We start from the raw sequence: 18126 nt of genomic DNA on the forward strand, positions 1-18126 counted from the left end.
ATAAAAAATCATTTAAATAAGAAAAAAATGAAGTGTATATTTTTTTAAGAAAAAAATCTTGAGTTTTACAAATCCAGCTATTACCAATTAAGCTAATGTTTGTTTATATATATATATATATATATAATTTTTTTTTTTTTTTTTTTAGANTTGTAAAATTAGCACCTCTAATAGAGGATAACTTTTAACAAAGAAAAGACTTAACTATGAAATTAGTGTCCGATACTTACCTTCAATATCTTGAAAATCTTTAGTTGATAGTGAAGACAAAAGTCCTAGCAAGCAGTGTCTCATTATAACCTAAAATGGACAAAATATTAAGTTAATTTATTATCATATTATTAATCTAGATTTTTATTGTAAATAAATTTAATAAAAAAATTAATACAATTTTTTATTTAGGAACATGTGCCTGACATTTTAAATTAATCATTAACATTTGGTCAAAAGAAATACTAAATACTGGATTAAACTAAACAAATTATTGTTACATTATGTATTACCACAAGGAAAATATAATGAAGAGAAAAATCAAGTACAGTAGGCTAATTCCAACACTTTCTAATGTATCAGAAGGATAGATTGGAAAACAAAAAAGCCAGACAGGATGAAGTTCCACTCCAAACACCTTTCTCATATAATTAAAAATGCGTGTTACATATCGAGATAAAATATTGATGAACAAAATTAATGCTTCAAAAATACTTATTGCTTACATATAAACTACATAAATTTGAATAATTTACGACAAGAAAGAGTAAAACTATACAGTTTTTACAATCAGCAAGTTGATAGGGTAGCAGATGACCGCTTAATAATTTATTGACTTTTCCTCCATCACTTCCTACAAAGAGGAACAGAAACAGTTAATCGCTAAAAACAAATTGTTTTTTATTATTATTATTGGTCCAGATAGTACGGAGTCTGGATGGCCGTGAGCCTGTAAAAGCAGATTTTAGGTTGTAGGCTTTAATTCATTTTCTTTAAATAAATTAAATGAAAGGTCTTATTAATTTTTTACAAGTCAAAATTAATTTTACCTCAGCCTTATTTTTGTTTTTTAAAAAAATTTAAAAAAACCTAGTTTACAAAAACTTTTCGATTAATGATTTTGTCATGCAAAAATATGCATAGTCTATTTCTATCAATCAAAAATAAAAATTATTATAAACTAACATTCATTCAATAAATAAAAATCATAAATATAATTGTTTATCTTTTTATTTGATAACCTTGACTTAAAGTTCTATTTGAGAGATTCTACTGAATGCAGAACAGAATCTATTTTCAATTCAATAGGACGAAGTGCCACTTCCTTCCTTCTCCCCCCCATATAGTTAAAAACATATGTATTAGTATGAGAGATAATTTAAAACATTTTAAGATAATGATGAATTTAAAATTACTGCCAAAACCTCCCACTCCTCAAGCTGCAATTTTTTACAACTAAAGTATAATTCCACACCAATGCTTAAGAGTACTGGAAGAGATCCATTATTGGCAATTTTTTTAAAAATAATACTGTCAAAAATAAAGCTAACTTGGCATTATTAACATTAAATTTAAATAAATTGGCTAGCAAATTAATCATCAAAAAGATTGTTAGAATGTAGAAGACTGTAAGAAGACTGTCAAAACACTTTTGTGGTAAAAAAAAAAAAGAGATTAAAAATATATCATGATATATAGTAAAATAACCTTAAATAATAGCTTATTGCATGATTTAACTGAATAAAAAATGCTAGTAGTTAATATTGATAGAGAAAGGAAAAGAACATAAATAATTGAATTTGCTATTTAAAAATAGAATAAAAACTAATGAATTAATTTATTTAAAGAGGGATAGTAATTAATTAAATATGAAAAATTAATTTTACATAAAAAGTAATTGAAAAGCTGGGAAATACGTAATCCCTTTGATGGTCTGGCAATTTTATTTCTAATATTAATCTCTACTGTGGTCTATTCTTTAAAAAAAAAATTTATTAGTTTTTAATACTTAAAGTGTTATTTTTTATTAGTTTTTAAAGCTTAAAGTGTTATTTTTAAATAGAGGAAAATCAGTTTCAACAACACTTTGGGGAGTAAGTCAGTTTTTCGACAATGATATAAATTTTAATGTTCGAGACAGACGATTTTCAAGCGATATAGTATTTTTTCAATTTCATAATTTCAATTTATTAATGCCTGTGAGATACACCTTTAAAATTATTGTAAGCATGAAAGTATAGTCTAACTTAAGATAAAATTAGGCACAGCAAAGTGATACCATGTTACATTATTTGCGGATGACACATCTTAAAAATCAGTTTACACTTATTATAGAATTTCATTTTACAAATTCTATTAAATTATGTTTCACTTATCACAAATCATCATTATATATTTGTAAGAAGAATGGAAATGTGGCAAATATGATAATAACAGACCAGATTGAACCTAAAATACACAAATAGGTTATAATTTAAATAGTAGTTCAAAAGATACCATAAGAAAAAGTTCACTAAAACCATATGATTACTATATCACAGGTTTATTATAGCAGGATTTGACCGCCTATTTAAAAATACTTACATAATAATAATTATATAGACATAAATAATAATTTTGGTATAATAATAAATAATATTTGGTATAATTTTGGACATAATAATAAATGGTAGACATAAATAATAATTTTGACCTTACTTTGCACTTTTTTTGAAGTGACCTCATTTTCTTTTCATCACAAGGAGCTCTATTAAGAGGATATTGAAATTTGCTAATTTTTTCCCATGCGTATGTATTCTTTTCTACTTCCAATGCTGCTAAAATAACTTCACATCGAAATATGTCACAAAAATTTGCTAAGCACACAGCATCTTCAATCTGCAATGAAGAAATTTTAAATAGAAATTTTTAATTATAGAGAATAAACACAAAACATTAATATTAAAATATAAAATAATTAAAATAATGAGTTAATATTAGCATTGGAACAAAGCGCTGAGTAACAAAGTTTCGGTCAACAATAGCCTGAGCTTTGGCTGCTGTAGATATTAACAGGAGTCTGTCCAGACATTTTGTGAAAGGTCCTGTTTTGGCAAAATTGTGAAAAAAGTACATATAAAATAATTGTGAATATAAAATAAGTTTTGAGTCGCATTCTTTCAACCAGGGTCCTGCTTTCATGAATTTGTGCAAATAGGGTCTCTGTTATTGCAAAAATTGCTAAAAACCTTTTCAAGAAGTTTTTAAATTGTAAATAGATACGAGATTCTGCTCAACAATTGCTGTTACTAAATTACAGATGCAACATACAAATATTTGGTATTTAGCCTATACTGCTCAACACTGAATATTCATTTCGGACGAATAATGGAAACAAAATCACTCACATCTTTAATAATTTTAATTGACATATTTTAAATAACACAACTTAGTTATGCATCACTTTTAACATGTTATGCATTAAGTAAACTTAAAAATTTCTTAAATTCATAATATTTTATTTAAAAAATTGTCAGAAATTCATTTTTATTGACATAATATTCTATTAATTAATTTTACTAATAAATATAAATTGATCAAATATTTATTTACAAAAAATAATAATAAAATTATCATTTAATATCAAAAAGAATGTGCATTTGTTGTTTGAAAAAGTAGAAATATTTTCTTAGAATACTACATTTGGAATTTAAATACAGGAAACTTGTAAAAATTAGTTCATTTCGAACCGACTTTCTTTCTTTTTCCCCCGGAAGGGTTTATTCAATTAACAAAAAAATAATGAAGATAAACAAATTTGCGAAGGGTCTGATTAAAAGATAAATTATTTTGCGAAGGGTTCGTTTTTATGAAAAGATATTTTGTGAAGTGTCCGTTAACGGACCCAAATTTTTTCTAAACAGACCCCTGATTAAGCTTCAGCAAAATTCATGATTTTTAATATTCAACAGCCAAATTATTTGATAAAATATATTAGCAGCAATATTATTTTAAAAAATAATATAGCTAAAATAGTAGATATTTCTAAATGAAATGTTTGAAAAATTATTAGTTAATCATTACAAATTAATCACTGAATCAATAAAATTAAGATTATTTTTGTTTAAGCTAAACATCTTAAAATTTTAAAAACAAGGAGGCAGTTTATCAGTTAGATATCAAATGAAAAGTAAATTAGTTTAGATTAGAATACATTTAAAAAATATATAAATTGCATGTTTCTTTGGGCAGAACAAGTCTTTTTTTCTATATTCATAAACACTAACAAAGTGTTTAATATGCGTAAATACATTTAAAGTACATATTTAAATAACAATAAAACTAAATAAATATAATTGAAATATGCTTATTAGCAGCAAATCATTTTACATACAGCTAACAAAAATATATAATTAAACAGTTAATGTTACTCTTGTTACTATTATTTTAAGAGTAATATTAAACTTTTAAAGACTCTTAATTTTACTTATTTATTAGTCAATTTAGAAATACAATAATTTACCCTTTCATTATTCCTTTGGGTAAAACCTTAATTATCAATGAAATCAGACTTTAAAAAGAATCATATCCTAAAGAATACATACATAAAATTATTTTCAATTTAATGATTTATTCAACAAAAAAAATTATAGATTTAAATCAATGATTTCAAAAAAAAAAACAAGTGATTTAAATTGCAAATTTAATCATGAAATAAAAAACTGCAAATCATGCCAACCTTAACAATGAACATACAATAAATGTATATATAATACTATTATATTCATATGTTCAATATTCTTAATTTCATACAATATTTTTAGCTTACCGTGTATGATCATATGAAGTAAGGTTAATTGATCTTAGATATAATAGGAAGATAACAAACATAAAAAAAAAAACATTTTATAGCATGACAATTATTAACCTAGAAATCATTTTATCATGAGACAATAACAAACCTAGAATAAATTTCACAACTTTAATTATCTAGAATAAATATCTGATGTCTGCTCAGACCTTCGGCTCAATTAAAGTTGCTTTTTTCTCTTTACCATGGATCAGGAGTTGATGGCAATGAAAGGGCCGACTTCTTGGCCAGGTCTGCTACTGAGGAAGGTGAACGTCATTGTGGGAATCTAACATTTAGTAAAATTTCATCCCTTGTGAAAATAGAACTACACAATCGTATAAGAACTCTTCCCAACCACTCATGCTATTTTACAAGACTTCTAGGTAAGTAATTCCGGGCAGAAATTACCAAACTGGTTACTAGCACTTCATGAGTGGTCATGAGTCATAACAGAACCCTCACTTTTCAGCAGGGTCAAAAGACCTTCGAAGAGTGCCAAGGGTGATCTGGTGACATGGCTTTCCTTATCAATATTTTAGTTTGTTTGGGTATTACCAAAGTTGAAGTCCTCCGGGACCAACTACTGTTTTTAGACTTCTCAGAGTTTTTTTTTTAATTCATATGGATTGTCTAGCATCCTTAACGTATTTTGCAAAACTGATATACTTTTCGTAATAATAAACTTTGACAAAAGAAATTAAAGAAATATTAAAATAAAAATAATTATGTTTGACAAGTTAATAAGAACCAATAATGTTCACATTTTTTATGATGGGCATAAAAAATGAAAGAAAAACTATATAATTGGAAAAATGAATAAGGAAAAAGAGATATAAACTTTATTTGCAAATATTTTTAAAACATGTAACTATCTACGAAATGTTTTTAAAAGCATAATTTATATGCTTATGATTTTACCTTACATAAAAGTAGTTTTTGTAAATTTCTAAGTCTTCTCAATTATTTATTTATTAATTTTATTATTATTTATTTTTTTTTTTTTTTGCTTCAGAAACAAAACAAAAAAGGAAAGGAAGGAAGGATGCATAAAGCATTCATTAGAAAAATTTTAAAAAAGTAAAAGCATCAACAGACAAATAAAAACAGAAAGTATAAATGACAAATTCAATAAAAAACAAAAACCCAATGTTTTTGAAAATTACTACATTTAAGTGCAAAAAATAGAAAAGTAATTAAAATTATTATTAAATTTAAAACTCCTTCAAACCTTCGATAATTTACATTTTATAACTTAAATATAATATTTCAGAAATAAATTTTAAAAGCTATATCTTAAATTGGACAATTCTATAGTAAAGTCCAGCATATGCCAAATATCAATCTTGCGTGTATAGTAAAGACCCAAAAAAAATTTTACTAAATGTGGATAAATAAAAATAGTTTTATTCTATAAAATTCCTTAAGCTGTATCACAAATAATTTGATAATTTATAATTCCCCACATATAAAGTAAAATTGCAAATGGTAAAATTTTAAAACATTACCTCAGTATTTAAAAAAAGAAATAATAAAGGAAAAAATTTTTAACCTTTTTAATTAAAATATTTTGATTTGACAAAGGCAAATAATAATTTCAAAAGAAATCAATATTTTCAAAAGACAAGAAATTATAATTTAATTATAATAATATAGGTAATCAATTTCTGAATCATCAAATATTTTAAACTTTCCTTTGCTTGGACTTTATAATTTTAACCTAATCTAAATTATAAACAGGCATCAGCCCACTAGTTGAAAGCTAGTGCCCACTTATAGCAGTGAAACAGTTGTATGTCCATTATTTACTTTATATCAGTGATTTTTAAAGTCTGATATATGGCACCCTAGTGTGCCAAGGAGAGAGATGAGGGCTGTCCTGAGCCAAGTTTATGATTATTTCTTTAATTGTAATCTGTTGTTATTATGGAAGAAAAGGTTTTCCAGATTAAGTTGGTAGACATTTGGGTGCATGGAAGATATGAATATCCTGTAAGTGAAAAAGCTATGAGGTTTCTCATTCAGTTTGTTATTTCATACTTGTGTGATGTTAGGTTTTAAGTAGCTATTGCTATAAAAAGCAAATATCTTATAGTGATAGTACTTTTTATACATGATTATGTACTTTATTTTTATTTAGATTAAAGTAGAGTGGATAATAAGGAAGAATTGCATTGGTTATGCTACTATTCTTACGACCTATTTCAAAATGAAAAATATATTAAACCAGAAGTAAATGTATGACTGGTGTGTTAATAGACAATCCAAATTTTGTAAGGATTCCGCAACTTGGAGAAAGTTTAGGAACTTCAGATAAGTAACTTATTTTATATAATAAAACCAGGCATGTGACCCAATTTAATGGAATACTGGAAAAACAATGTACAAACACAAAAAACAAACAATCATAATTCCTCAGCTTTTAAAAAATTGATAAATTTTGCCACAAATTTCTGCGTCTATATAGTGGTTTTTTTTTTTTTTCATGAAAAACAAAACTCTTTTTTTTTCTTCCAAAATTACTAAATTTAGTAATTTCAAAATCAATATATTTGATCAAATACACTGCAGAAAAATATAGCTTAAATTAAAAGCAGGAACATATAACTACAGACAGTTTTCAAATTCAGATCTTTATATTTAAACAATTAATTACAAAACATTAAAAATAAATGACAGTGATATTTATTTTACAGTGTAATAGATAGATAATTGTTTTATCGATAAATAAAACATACATATTTTAAATAAAACAATAAATAAAACATAAATAACATATTTTAACTCTCTAAGGGTTGAAACTGTGGGCAAATTTGTATTGAGATTTCCCTGCTACCTACTACTTTTTCATTAAATAGCAATGAGACACCTGAAATTTTGATATGAAAAAGCCCACAGTTAAAGGTAGGAAAAGAGCTGGGATCTTATTGCAAAATATTTTCAATATAAAAAATCAAATACACAATGAACTTATTAATCAGTGCTTATTTTTAATCTAATACAATTAGTACTTATTTTGCACAGGATTATTTAAATAATATACCTCATTATCCATATGTTCAGAATCCCAGTGTTCCGTAAGTGTTATCTCTGATGGAAATATCTGTCCACAATAAGGGCAAATCCACTGGCCATCTTGAAAGTGAAACTGTATATCAGGCCACCACAAAATATCACGATCATTGTGGAAAGGGCAAGTTAAAGGAAAATTGAGCTTGTATCGGTTGAGCACAGGAGAAACTCTCTAAGGAAAGTGAAAAATAATGAACATAATAAATTTTTACATACATCTTTTGATATTATTACAAGAAAAATATGTGAATAACCAGGATTCGCTGGTTTGAACCAGAGTTAAAATTAAACATTGCTTTTTTTTAAATAAGAACTTTTTAATAAGTAAATTTCTTATTCATATCACTTTCAGTTGGAATAAAACCAGATGAAAATAGAAGATGTTTCCCCAATTTTTTTAGAATTTTGAGTTTAATTGTTAAGAAGATTTTATAATACTTTAAATAAATATAAATGTTCAATATGTAAATGTTAACGTAAAATAGTGTTCCCAAAAAAATACACCTGCAGATAAATTAATTGCTTAAATTACAGCATACGTTAGCATAGCTAAGTAAAGTATATTTCTGTCCAAAATGTAAAATTAAAATTACAAAACCTTTATACACAGTGGAAATATCATTTAGCATAAAAAAAAATACATTTAAAGAATAAGCAAGAAGCTGAGCCTTGAGGAATTACATATATAGTTATATATTTGTTAATACATTAAACATAAGAAGTATACAGAGAACAACAGGCATACAATTTGTAAGAGTACATAATTGTTTTTTCTTTTGTCAACAATTCACTGGAAAGTTTTATTCATCAAAACTGATCATATGATTTTAAAAGCATAAAGTTTATGAAACTAGGAACAGTGATTTGAATTAGTTTTAAAGCTATTTGGAAAGCAACGGAAGCATAACTATATCTATTTGGAGATATATATTTTCCCCTGGAATCTAATTAGATTTTTTTTAATTCCGTTTAAATAAATTAACAACTCTGCAAAAAATTAGAAAATATATGGATATTTATGTGTTTCTACTTTAAGAGGAAAGGTAGAGGAAAAAATGAGACATCATTTACGAACAGCCTTTACTATCTAATGTCTAAAATTAGGAAGCTAAGTTTTTTTCAAAACATTTTTCCTATTGTTAATTTTTTGAAAAAAAAATTATTTTCTGTTTTATGATATATTTTTTGCTTCATCTAAAAAGAAATGTTTATTTATTTACAATCTGCATTTGGTTGCTCTCAATAATAATGTAGAAGTTTTTTTTTTTTGGGCTAATAACACTTAACTAGCAAATAAATAGAGATATTAATTGCTTTTGCCAGATATATTAAGATCAGTGGATGAAAACATAAAAACTATATATTTTTGTAATTAAATACTTTAGTACAAATGTAATTAACAACTATTTAAAAAAAAAATAGTGATTACAATCTATTTTTGAAATGACTTTGTAGACTTTGTAGTAGAACTTAATTTACACCCGTATTCAAAATGATTTTGATTAAAAAAATTTATTTATGAGGAATAATTTTAAAATATTTATTCGTCTTTACGTGAGACAGTTTGTTATACAAACAATTCTTTACCAACTTCTTTTAAGCTTTTTTAAAATTTCATGCAATTTCATATCCAGTGTTTCCAAATTAAATTTCTCGACATCAAATATTTGATTTAGGAAACACTAGATATCTATAAAATTTCTGCCATTTTGTCAAGTGTTTACTGCTCTTTTATTTCTTCTAAGAAATAGAAGCATTGCGAAGAGAAATAAATAACATCAAGTGTTCTTTTAATGTATAATGACTATACAGTGAGGGGGGGGGGGAAAAAGAAAAAACAAGACCACCTTGAATAACTTTTGATCTAATGATCAGATCTTCATGTTTCAGAACTCATTCTTAATGACTCAAAAGGGTGACTTCAGCTATACTAAATGCACAAATGATCTACGCAAATAGCATTTGCGCTATTAGGTAATATCTAATCTTTTTTTGTAATAATAATTAAGTCTGCTAATCTTTTTCGAAAAGCTAGTGCCGTTGTTTCTTTACTAAACCAATGTAATATTGTTTCTTTACTAAACCAATGTAATAATGTTTCTTTACTAAAATAATGTTAAAAGTAGTTGTCATGAATTACTACACTACAAACTAAGAAAAGAGTGGCGACTACAGTAGTTTCGCTACGTGTAGCATGCTTGTTCTGACCACTAATCAAGATATTACAATCAATAGAATGTATATATGCATAAAATGCATATAAGCACTTATTAATAGCATATATAATGCAGTGATTTTAAGAAAAAATTTAAAATTAATAAAAATTTAGGTCCACACATACCTTATTTATAATTAAACGTACCAATCTTGACTTAATTCTAGAACATTTGAAGATACTTTTAGGTGGCGAATTTCCTCCAATATAATACAAGATCATCAATATAAATATCTGAAATCAAATAGACAGAATTAAAGAACAACTATCACATAGCTGCATATAAATTTAAAGAAATTTATGTTCTTAAAGTATTCTTATAATGTATTTCAAGAATATTACTTAATTATAAAAAATTGAAACTAATTAGATAAAAATTAACACTACTTGAATTTGGAAAATGTTACATGGCTGCTAATGTTTAAAATTCATAAAAAAAATTTATTCTGGTCACACTTTCTTTTCCGCCAACACATTTGAACGTGTAAGGCTAAGAAAAAGAGCCTTGGCAGTAAAATAAATCAATTAGTAGCCAATACATGAATCCCTTAACTATCCTTGACAAAAACTATGCTAACGTATAGATGAAACTTGAATTTTTTATTTCTTCATAGACGAAGAGGTCTTGTAGGGCTCAACCTTGCAGCTGCACCCTTCGAGCCATTTTCTAAATTTATTATTTTAATAATTCATATGTTGTGCATAAAAAAATTTAAATTCTTTACTTTGGAGCTCCATATATTTCTGAAATAGAATATTTTTTTGTTCATCATAATTTGATTCTTCTTTCAAGCAGTTTATGATGTTTAATATATAATTGCTGGCCTGTATCACTTTGGAATACCAACAATTCTAAATACATCAATCAACTTCTTCTTCAATTAATAGAAAATACATCAACTTCTTCAATCAACAAATTTCTATGATGATTTAGTATCTATATTTTTTATAATATACCAAGACACTTGCATATAATCGTAAAATTTTTATTTAAAGATTTGTAACTAAGGAACTTGAGCCACTGTTTTTTCATCTAATTTCAAAACTTATATACTTAACTCACATTAATGAGGAACCAAAATTTTATCCAAAATGGCATTTATAGTAATCAGGGTCATAGTGTCAAAGAATGTCTACTAAGTTACTAGTTTAGTGCACTTTTTATTACTAGCAGTAAAAATATATTATCATATATTTCTCAGTAATCTTAAGTAATTTTTTGTCAAGTATCTTTTACTTTTACAATTTAATGTTTTAAGATAAATTGTTTTATCAGAATTTTATTCAGTTGAAATAAAATAAAAATACCATGTCTTCAAAGTTCAGAAATTCTGACATTATGGTAAAAATGAGTCAAAAACTTGTAAACCCTGATATCTATTTATATTTAACCATAGTATCTATTACTAAAAGTACCAGCATTTACATACATAAAAGTTCAACAAGTTTTTTCTTTTAAGATTCCCTAAACAGATATAGAATCTTAAAAGTTTTATTATTTATTTTTAAAACTTTCAGAAATACCTAAAATAAAGAGAAACAGTAGCAAACTTTTAAATATTTATTATTAAAATCAACATCTATGCACATTATATAAAGTCTATGATTGTAATAAAAAAATTCAGTCTTGAAATACAAATAAGAATACTTTTATATATACATTTACACTAAAAGCTTGAAACTACGCAAAATTCAGGAAAAGAATGTATCAAAAAATTATTGAATGGTTATTAATTTTTTAAATAATAACAGCTCATGTTAATAAATATCTTCTCTATTTGCTTTCATTTAACATGTGTGGCGTGCAGAGGTGTGTGGATGTCCAAGCAATTTTATACCCAGAAAAAAGAATCTAATAATGTAATCACTGAAAAAGGCAAAAACTTATTAAATTAAAAAAGAAAAATATTGGAAATAACATAAACGTTAAAAAATAAAATCTATTTCAAATATTCATATTTAAGTTGCAGTTTTTTATGTGTAATTTTTTTTTTTTTAATAAAAATTTATAATTTCCTCCTAAAAAAAATATCCTTAAATGCAATAACTTAAAGATATACAATTTGAAAATCAATCTGTATTATTATTATTCATCAAATATGTGGCTTAAACCAAATATTTAACACATAAAAGATTCAAATTTTCTAATTAAAATAATACAAACAATCCAGAACTGGGCTGAAATGTTTACATTACACTAAAGAAATTCTTTTTCTCACAACTCATTCATATATAAAGCAGTTTCAGGTCAAGTTTCAATGCCATATTTCGTTTTTACTAAGAGACTATTCAAGCTAAATATAATTTGAAATGTAGTGTAAACAGATTTTTAAAATAAAAGGAGTTTTACGATTGCATAAGCACAATCCTTTGACTACTAATTATTTTTAAATTTGGAATAAGTAAAATATTATCTATTCACAAAAGACAGTCAAATAAATTCTATACTTTAAAAGAATACATTCTATTTATAGCAGATCACGAATTTCGAAATTGTTCTGAAATTTTCAGAAAAAACTATTTCAAATATTTTTTTCATAGTTTAACTAATCAGATCATTTCGCCTTTATAGATAAATGTAGAATGATGAAGAAAGAAAAAACCAATTAAAACAACGGAGAAAATATTTAATATGTATCAACAATTAAAGGAAATTGAGACATTTTCACCAAACCTCAACACAATAAAAGCTGCGATTCATGAGAAAAATGCTTGCAGATAAATCACACATTCAATAACTTGCTGAAAAATTCAATAGAAAACATGTTTTAGTTTATCATCTTAATAAAAACGATCATATGCCTATCCAGATTGGGAAGAAAAAAACTAATTCCATAATTAATCATGCTTTGTTTTTATTCAATTATTGACAGCTGACGTTATTGGCTGCCTATTTTTGTTTAACTCAAACACCTTCTAAAATGGAAACTCTGCACTCAGTAAGCGGGGGTGAGAAGTAACTAATTCAAATAGTCAATTTTAAAAGTGTATTCGCACCAAATGCAATTACCGCAACTCTAACCGCCGAAAATAAGGAAACCTGATTGGTGAGTTTTTCGCGAGAAAATATATTTCACCAATCTGGTTCTCATATTTTCTTGACAGTAATCGGAGGTGCGCCAACCACATATGGTAGCCCAGTGATTAAAGAATCGGACTTCGGACCAGAATGGCCATCGTTCGATCCTCGACTACTCTAAGATCCATGGAGTAAATACATGCTCATAAAATCTGTGGAATCGAAAGCCCTGTGGACGGTCGCTGTGCAGTAGCATGGGTACAGGGAGGAATCTGGAAAAATTTAATTGCCATTAGTTTTGTGAGGCCACTTCTTCATCATAGATCTATGTCTAAATTGAAGAAGTTGCCTCACAAAATTGTGATGGCATGTCTTGAGATCATCCTCAGGAATGTTTTCCTGACAGTCGCCAATTGCCCATTGTGCAGCTCAAGTGCGACATAAATGAAGTACCTATCTACCCTAAAGTTTATTTTTATCGAAATATTTTTCAAAATTTATTCATCAAAATTCTTTTTTATAAATAAATAATGATTATAATAATAATAGCGGTGAGGTCTTGCATTTTGTTTTAGCAACATGCTACCCTAGCTCCCAACTTCCAACATTTATACGAAATCACAAATGATACTAATTTATTCATTTTTATTTTATTTGCTTATTTTTTATTTTATTTGCTTATTTTTATTATATATATATATATATTTTTCTTTTTAAACTATACTTTTTTATTAATTTACCAGCACTGACATGCTCAGTAAGCGGGGGTGCCATCCCCTCCGCAGAGGATCAAAATTGTGATGGCATGTCTTCGGATCATCCTCCGGGATGTTTCCCAGACAGTCGCCAATAGCCCATTGTGCAGCTCTAGTGCGACGTAAATTAACAACAACAACAAAAAAAAAAAGAATTTAAAAACTGAAACGTCATTATTAATCAAAACCAAATCTACATTACAGAAAACCTCATTCACTGTCCTAGTATGAGAAGCAAAAAGTGACCCATTTGCCTGTGGTACAAAAAAAAAAAAAAAAAAAAAAAAAAAAAAAAAAAAAAAAAAAAAAAATTAATTATTAAAATGTTTACGGAAATGCTTCTATTTAAACTGATATGGATATCGACAATACAAATTAAACGACAAGTTTAAATGATACGAAATTTAATCAAGCGAGTTGAAATATTACTATACATGGAAAATTTTAATGTTCAGATTAAAACTGATTCAACAATGTAAACAATGAAATAAATTATGTTTTACATTTGAAATTAGTGAGTTTTAAGTAAAAGATTTCACAAAGTAAGCTGTATATTGTGGCCTTTTTAATTCAATTCTAGTAAAATCAATGTACATGATAAATGAAAATTGTTAAATGACCTACAAAGGGGTGGTCTTGTTTAATTTGATGAAATGGTTAACGACTAGTAAATTTCAACTAAACAAAGTTTTATATTAGTTTTTTGCCGAGAGAAGTTTGATGCCTTTTCATTTAGATAAAAGCAGTAAAGCAGTAGTGAAAAAACTTTAGGTGCAAAAAATAAATAAAACTCATTAACTGGTCTGCAGTGTTGGCATATTCTAACTAACGTTATGCACACCAAGAAATTAAAATAAGCTATACATTTTGAATTAATGAACTTTATAAAAGAAAGCAAAGAAAAATTCGAATTTAGTAAGTTTAACAGCCTTCTAATTCAAATGAAATATCTTTTGGTAAAATCCCACTGAGCGATTATATATAAAGATTGTTACCTCTTTGTGGCCGTATTAAATTTATTAATATTTTTATACTGGTTTGACTTAATACAGTTAGACGAACATAACATGCAGGATAATAAAAAAAAAATAATAATTTTTTTTTCAGCAGGTAAAACGATATTACTACAATGCAGAATTTATTAAATATTATTTTGATCTGTGCATGTCTCCAGACAATAGACCAAAGTTAACAGCATTGTTTAATACAAAAAAATCAACATTTACGTGAATTTACCAACTAGTACATGAAATGGGCGAAAACAGAAAAGAGTTGTACAAACTCTTAAGGAAACCATCGCTGTAGAGATGATAAAATCAACGTGGTTCCTTATTGCTTTGGAATAGAGTATAAATACGAGTGGAATACAATAAAAATAGTTTTCGTAGCTAAGAAAAGATATTTGACAGCAATTGGTTTAATTACTTGCATTCCTTTTTTATGTTCAATTGACTAAACAGCGTAAACTGTAAAGAGTATTGTGTAAGCAAACGGTTTGAAAAGAAATTTTGAAGGTTACTGGGGCGCCAAGCAATATTCTTAATTCGGTGTTTAAAAGAAGAATGCATATATTCTAAGGGGATACTGAGCAAATAAAGGAAGAATACTAATAAATTAAAGAATTTCGAATAAATGTGCTAACAAATTACAGCTCTGCATATATATTACATTCTAATAAAGAGCCTCTCAAATCAAATAAAACTGATTATTGAAAAACTCTTTTAGTGCAAAAGATAAACATGCTGTCGGTTAATTCTAATGATTTAAGAACGAGCTGAGTAAATTAATCAATAATTAAATGCAAGTAAAGATCACAGAAAAAATTACTCCCTTGAAATACTTGATGTTTTTTAGTTCGGATAAAATAAGTTTTGGAAAAATTCAGAACTATTAACAGAAAATGAATAAATTAGTAAATTATTCGCAGACTTGCCTTATTTAGTTTGATGATTTTCTTTTATATTATGTAACATTGTAGAAATTCCAAAGTATTAAATAATCTAAGGAATCATTTTAAAGAATGTAATTTTCTATGGCAAATTACAAAATTTGAGCAAAATTGATTGAATGGTTCCTGAGAAATCAAGTTTTAAAAATACGACATTTTAAAAATATTCGATTTCTCAGGAACTATTTGGCCGATTTCTCTCAAATTTTGTATTTTTCTATGCAAAATTGCATTCTAAAATGATTTAGAAAAATTGTGTATCTTACAATTCAAAATTTCTTTTATCGTTATTAAATAAAATTATAGAAAATAATAAATAGTTATTAAAAATTAATTTTTGCATGGATTTAACTTTCTCAAAACAAATTTTACAATAGTACGTAAAAAATTTCAGTTCTCTTAAAAAATTCTCGAGTTATGGCAAAACATACAAAAAATAAAATTGACGTAAGGAGTCCAAACTTCGGACCACTCTCCTGACCAAACTATTGGGACCATATTTCCAAGATTGCGGCCCCCCTTTATATTTCGGGGTCAGAAATTTGAATCTGTCGAAAAAAGGTACGTTTATTCAGAGAAAGTATGTTTTTGTGTCTAATTTCGTATAAAAATATCGTCTGCGATAATAGTTTTATCAGAATCAGGTCAGAAATCTGAATCTGTCGAAAAAAAGGTACGTTTATTCAGAGAAAGTATGTTTTTGTGTCTAATTTCGTATAAAAATATCGTCTGCGATAATTAATTTTATTTTTATTTTATAACCGTCGTTGAACAGCAGACCCAATTTTGAGTTTACGGCTATTAATAACCCGCTCTCCAACCATTAAAATTGAGTCTTAGATCGTGAAGAAAAATTCATTATCATTCATTAGAAAAAAAAGTTATTAAAGTTAAGTTATTTAGGAAAAATCTGCTTTTCTTTTTTTTTTCGTACTATTCATTAGAGTTACCAATTTACGATATCTCATAGAAGAATTTTCACCGATAAATAAAAACGTTATTCAAGATGTCCACTTAAACCCCATGCTCCCACTACCCCCCTCTCCCCTACTTTCAACTTCAAACAGCTTGTAGGTTAATATTTTTTCCATGCAGAACAAAGGTTTCGACTTTTAAATGTTTTTATTCGATTGAGAAATAAGTATAAAAAATAGTTTTCTTGGTTAATAGTGGGGTCACTCAATTAGTATTTTGAAAACTATTAGAATTTTTTTTCTCCATAATATATGTATAGAAAACCACATTAAAATTATGTAAATTATTTTCATTTAATTTCCGTTAAATATAATTTAGACTGAAGGAGTTGCAACACAAGCAGGGTACAGCTAATGTTCAATAAGATTCTAAATGTAAATTGAAAAATTACCAGCATCTGTGAAATAGGAAAGAACAAGGCTTGTTGACATAAAGAGAAAGTTTATATTGTACTTATAATTTTTTCTACCCAATCGGACATCTTAAAGATTTTGCTGTTTTGTGAAACCCCAAAATATTGGGGGTTCACAAAGGCATTTTCAATAGTTGGGGTAGACAGACTGAGTGATTACGGTTATATTTGTGTGTTTAATATTTAAATAGAAAAGAAAAAAAACTTTTGTGGATCAGCGATTTAACTATTTGGTGAAACCGTCGTGCGGAGACAAGTTCGTATAGTTCAGATATATAGCTTTGTCAATTTTTTAAATGGTGTTTGGATTTCAAATTAACATTTAATAATTTTTTTTAGAGATTAGTAATTTCAAGTTTTTTTTAGGAATTCATTAAACTTTCGTTAAATTTTTAGAATTCAATTTAAAGTTTTTGTGATTAACTTGCTTAATTAAAGCATTTAATTTGTTACTGTTTAATATCTGTTTAAATTTTAATTACTAATCTGTGTTTATTCTACTGATTCTATCAAATCACTATTATGATATGCCAACTTATCCCCCACAGAAAAAATAGTTAATTTTTATTTTTTTGTAAATTCAGTATTAAATGTATTTTTTTAAAATTTTAGTGTTAGTTTGTAGTCAAACCGTGACCTTAGCAGCAGAAATACAGCTATAATTTGGTGTAAACATTATAAAACAAAATTTTAAAAAAAAAGAAAGGAAGGAAGAAAAAAAAAGAAAGGAATTATCTGAAGCTAAAAACTATGCCAACTAGCACTATTCATCTCTACTAAAAGCAAATGATTTTTTTCTTTTTTTGCTTTTATTACAACCCCGATGTTCTAAATTTGTTTGATTTTCCTTTTTCCAAGTTACTTTTTTTTAAGGTACTATGTTTTGATACTTATGGCATGGCAGACATTCC

The 18126-nt window shown here is 26.4% G+C and overlaps 1 protein-coding gene across 1 annotated transcript; it reads right to left on the minus strand.

Annotated features, from left to right (window-relative positions):
- Positions 1 to 230: 230 nt before the first annotated feature.
- Positions 231 to 13016, minus strand: LOC107451896 (uncharacterized; the record flags this gene model as incomplete). Its single annotated transcript, XM_043038698.2, is given in 5 exon segments — positions 231 to 300; positions 2689 to 2868; positions 7863 to 8063; positions 10233 to 10340; positions 12781 to 13016. Coding segments are annotated over 5 exon segments (616 nt in total), but the record flags the coding sequence as incomplete, so codon positions are not given.
- Positions 13017 to 18126: the final 5110 nt, after the last annotated feature.

The sequence above is a fragment of the Parasteatoda tepidariorum genome, chromosome 10, assembly GCF_043381705.1.
Source record: "Parasteatoda tepidariorum isolate YZ-2023 chromosome 10, CAS_Ptep_4.0, whole genome shotgun sequence".
Lineage (NCBI taxonomy): Eukaryota > Metazoa > Arthropoda > Arachnida > Araneae > Theridiidae > Parasteatoda > Parasteatoda tepidariorum.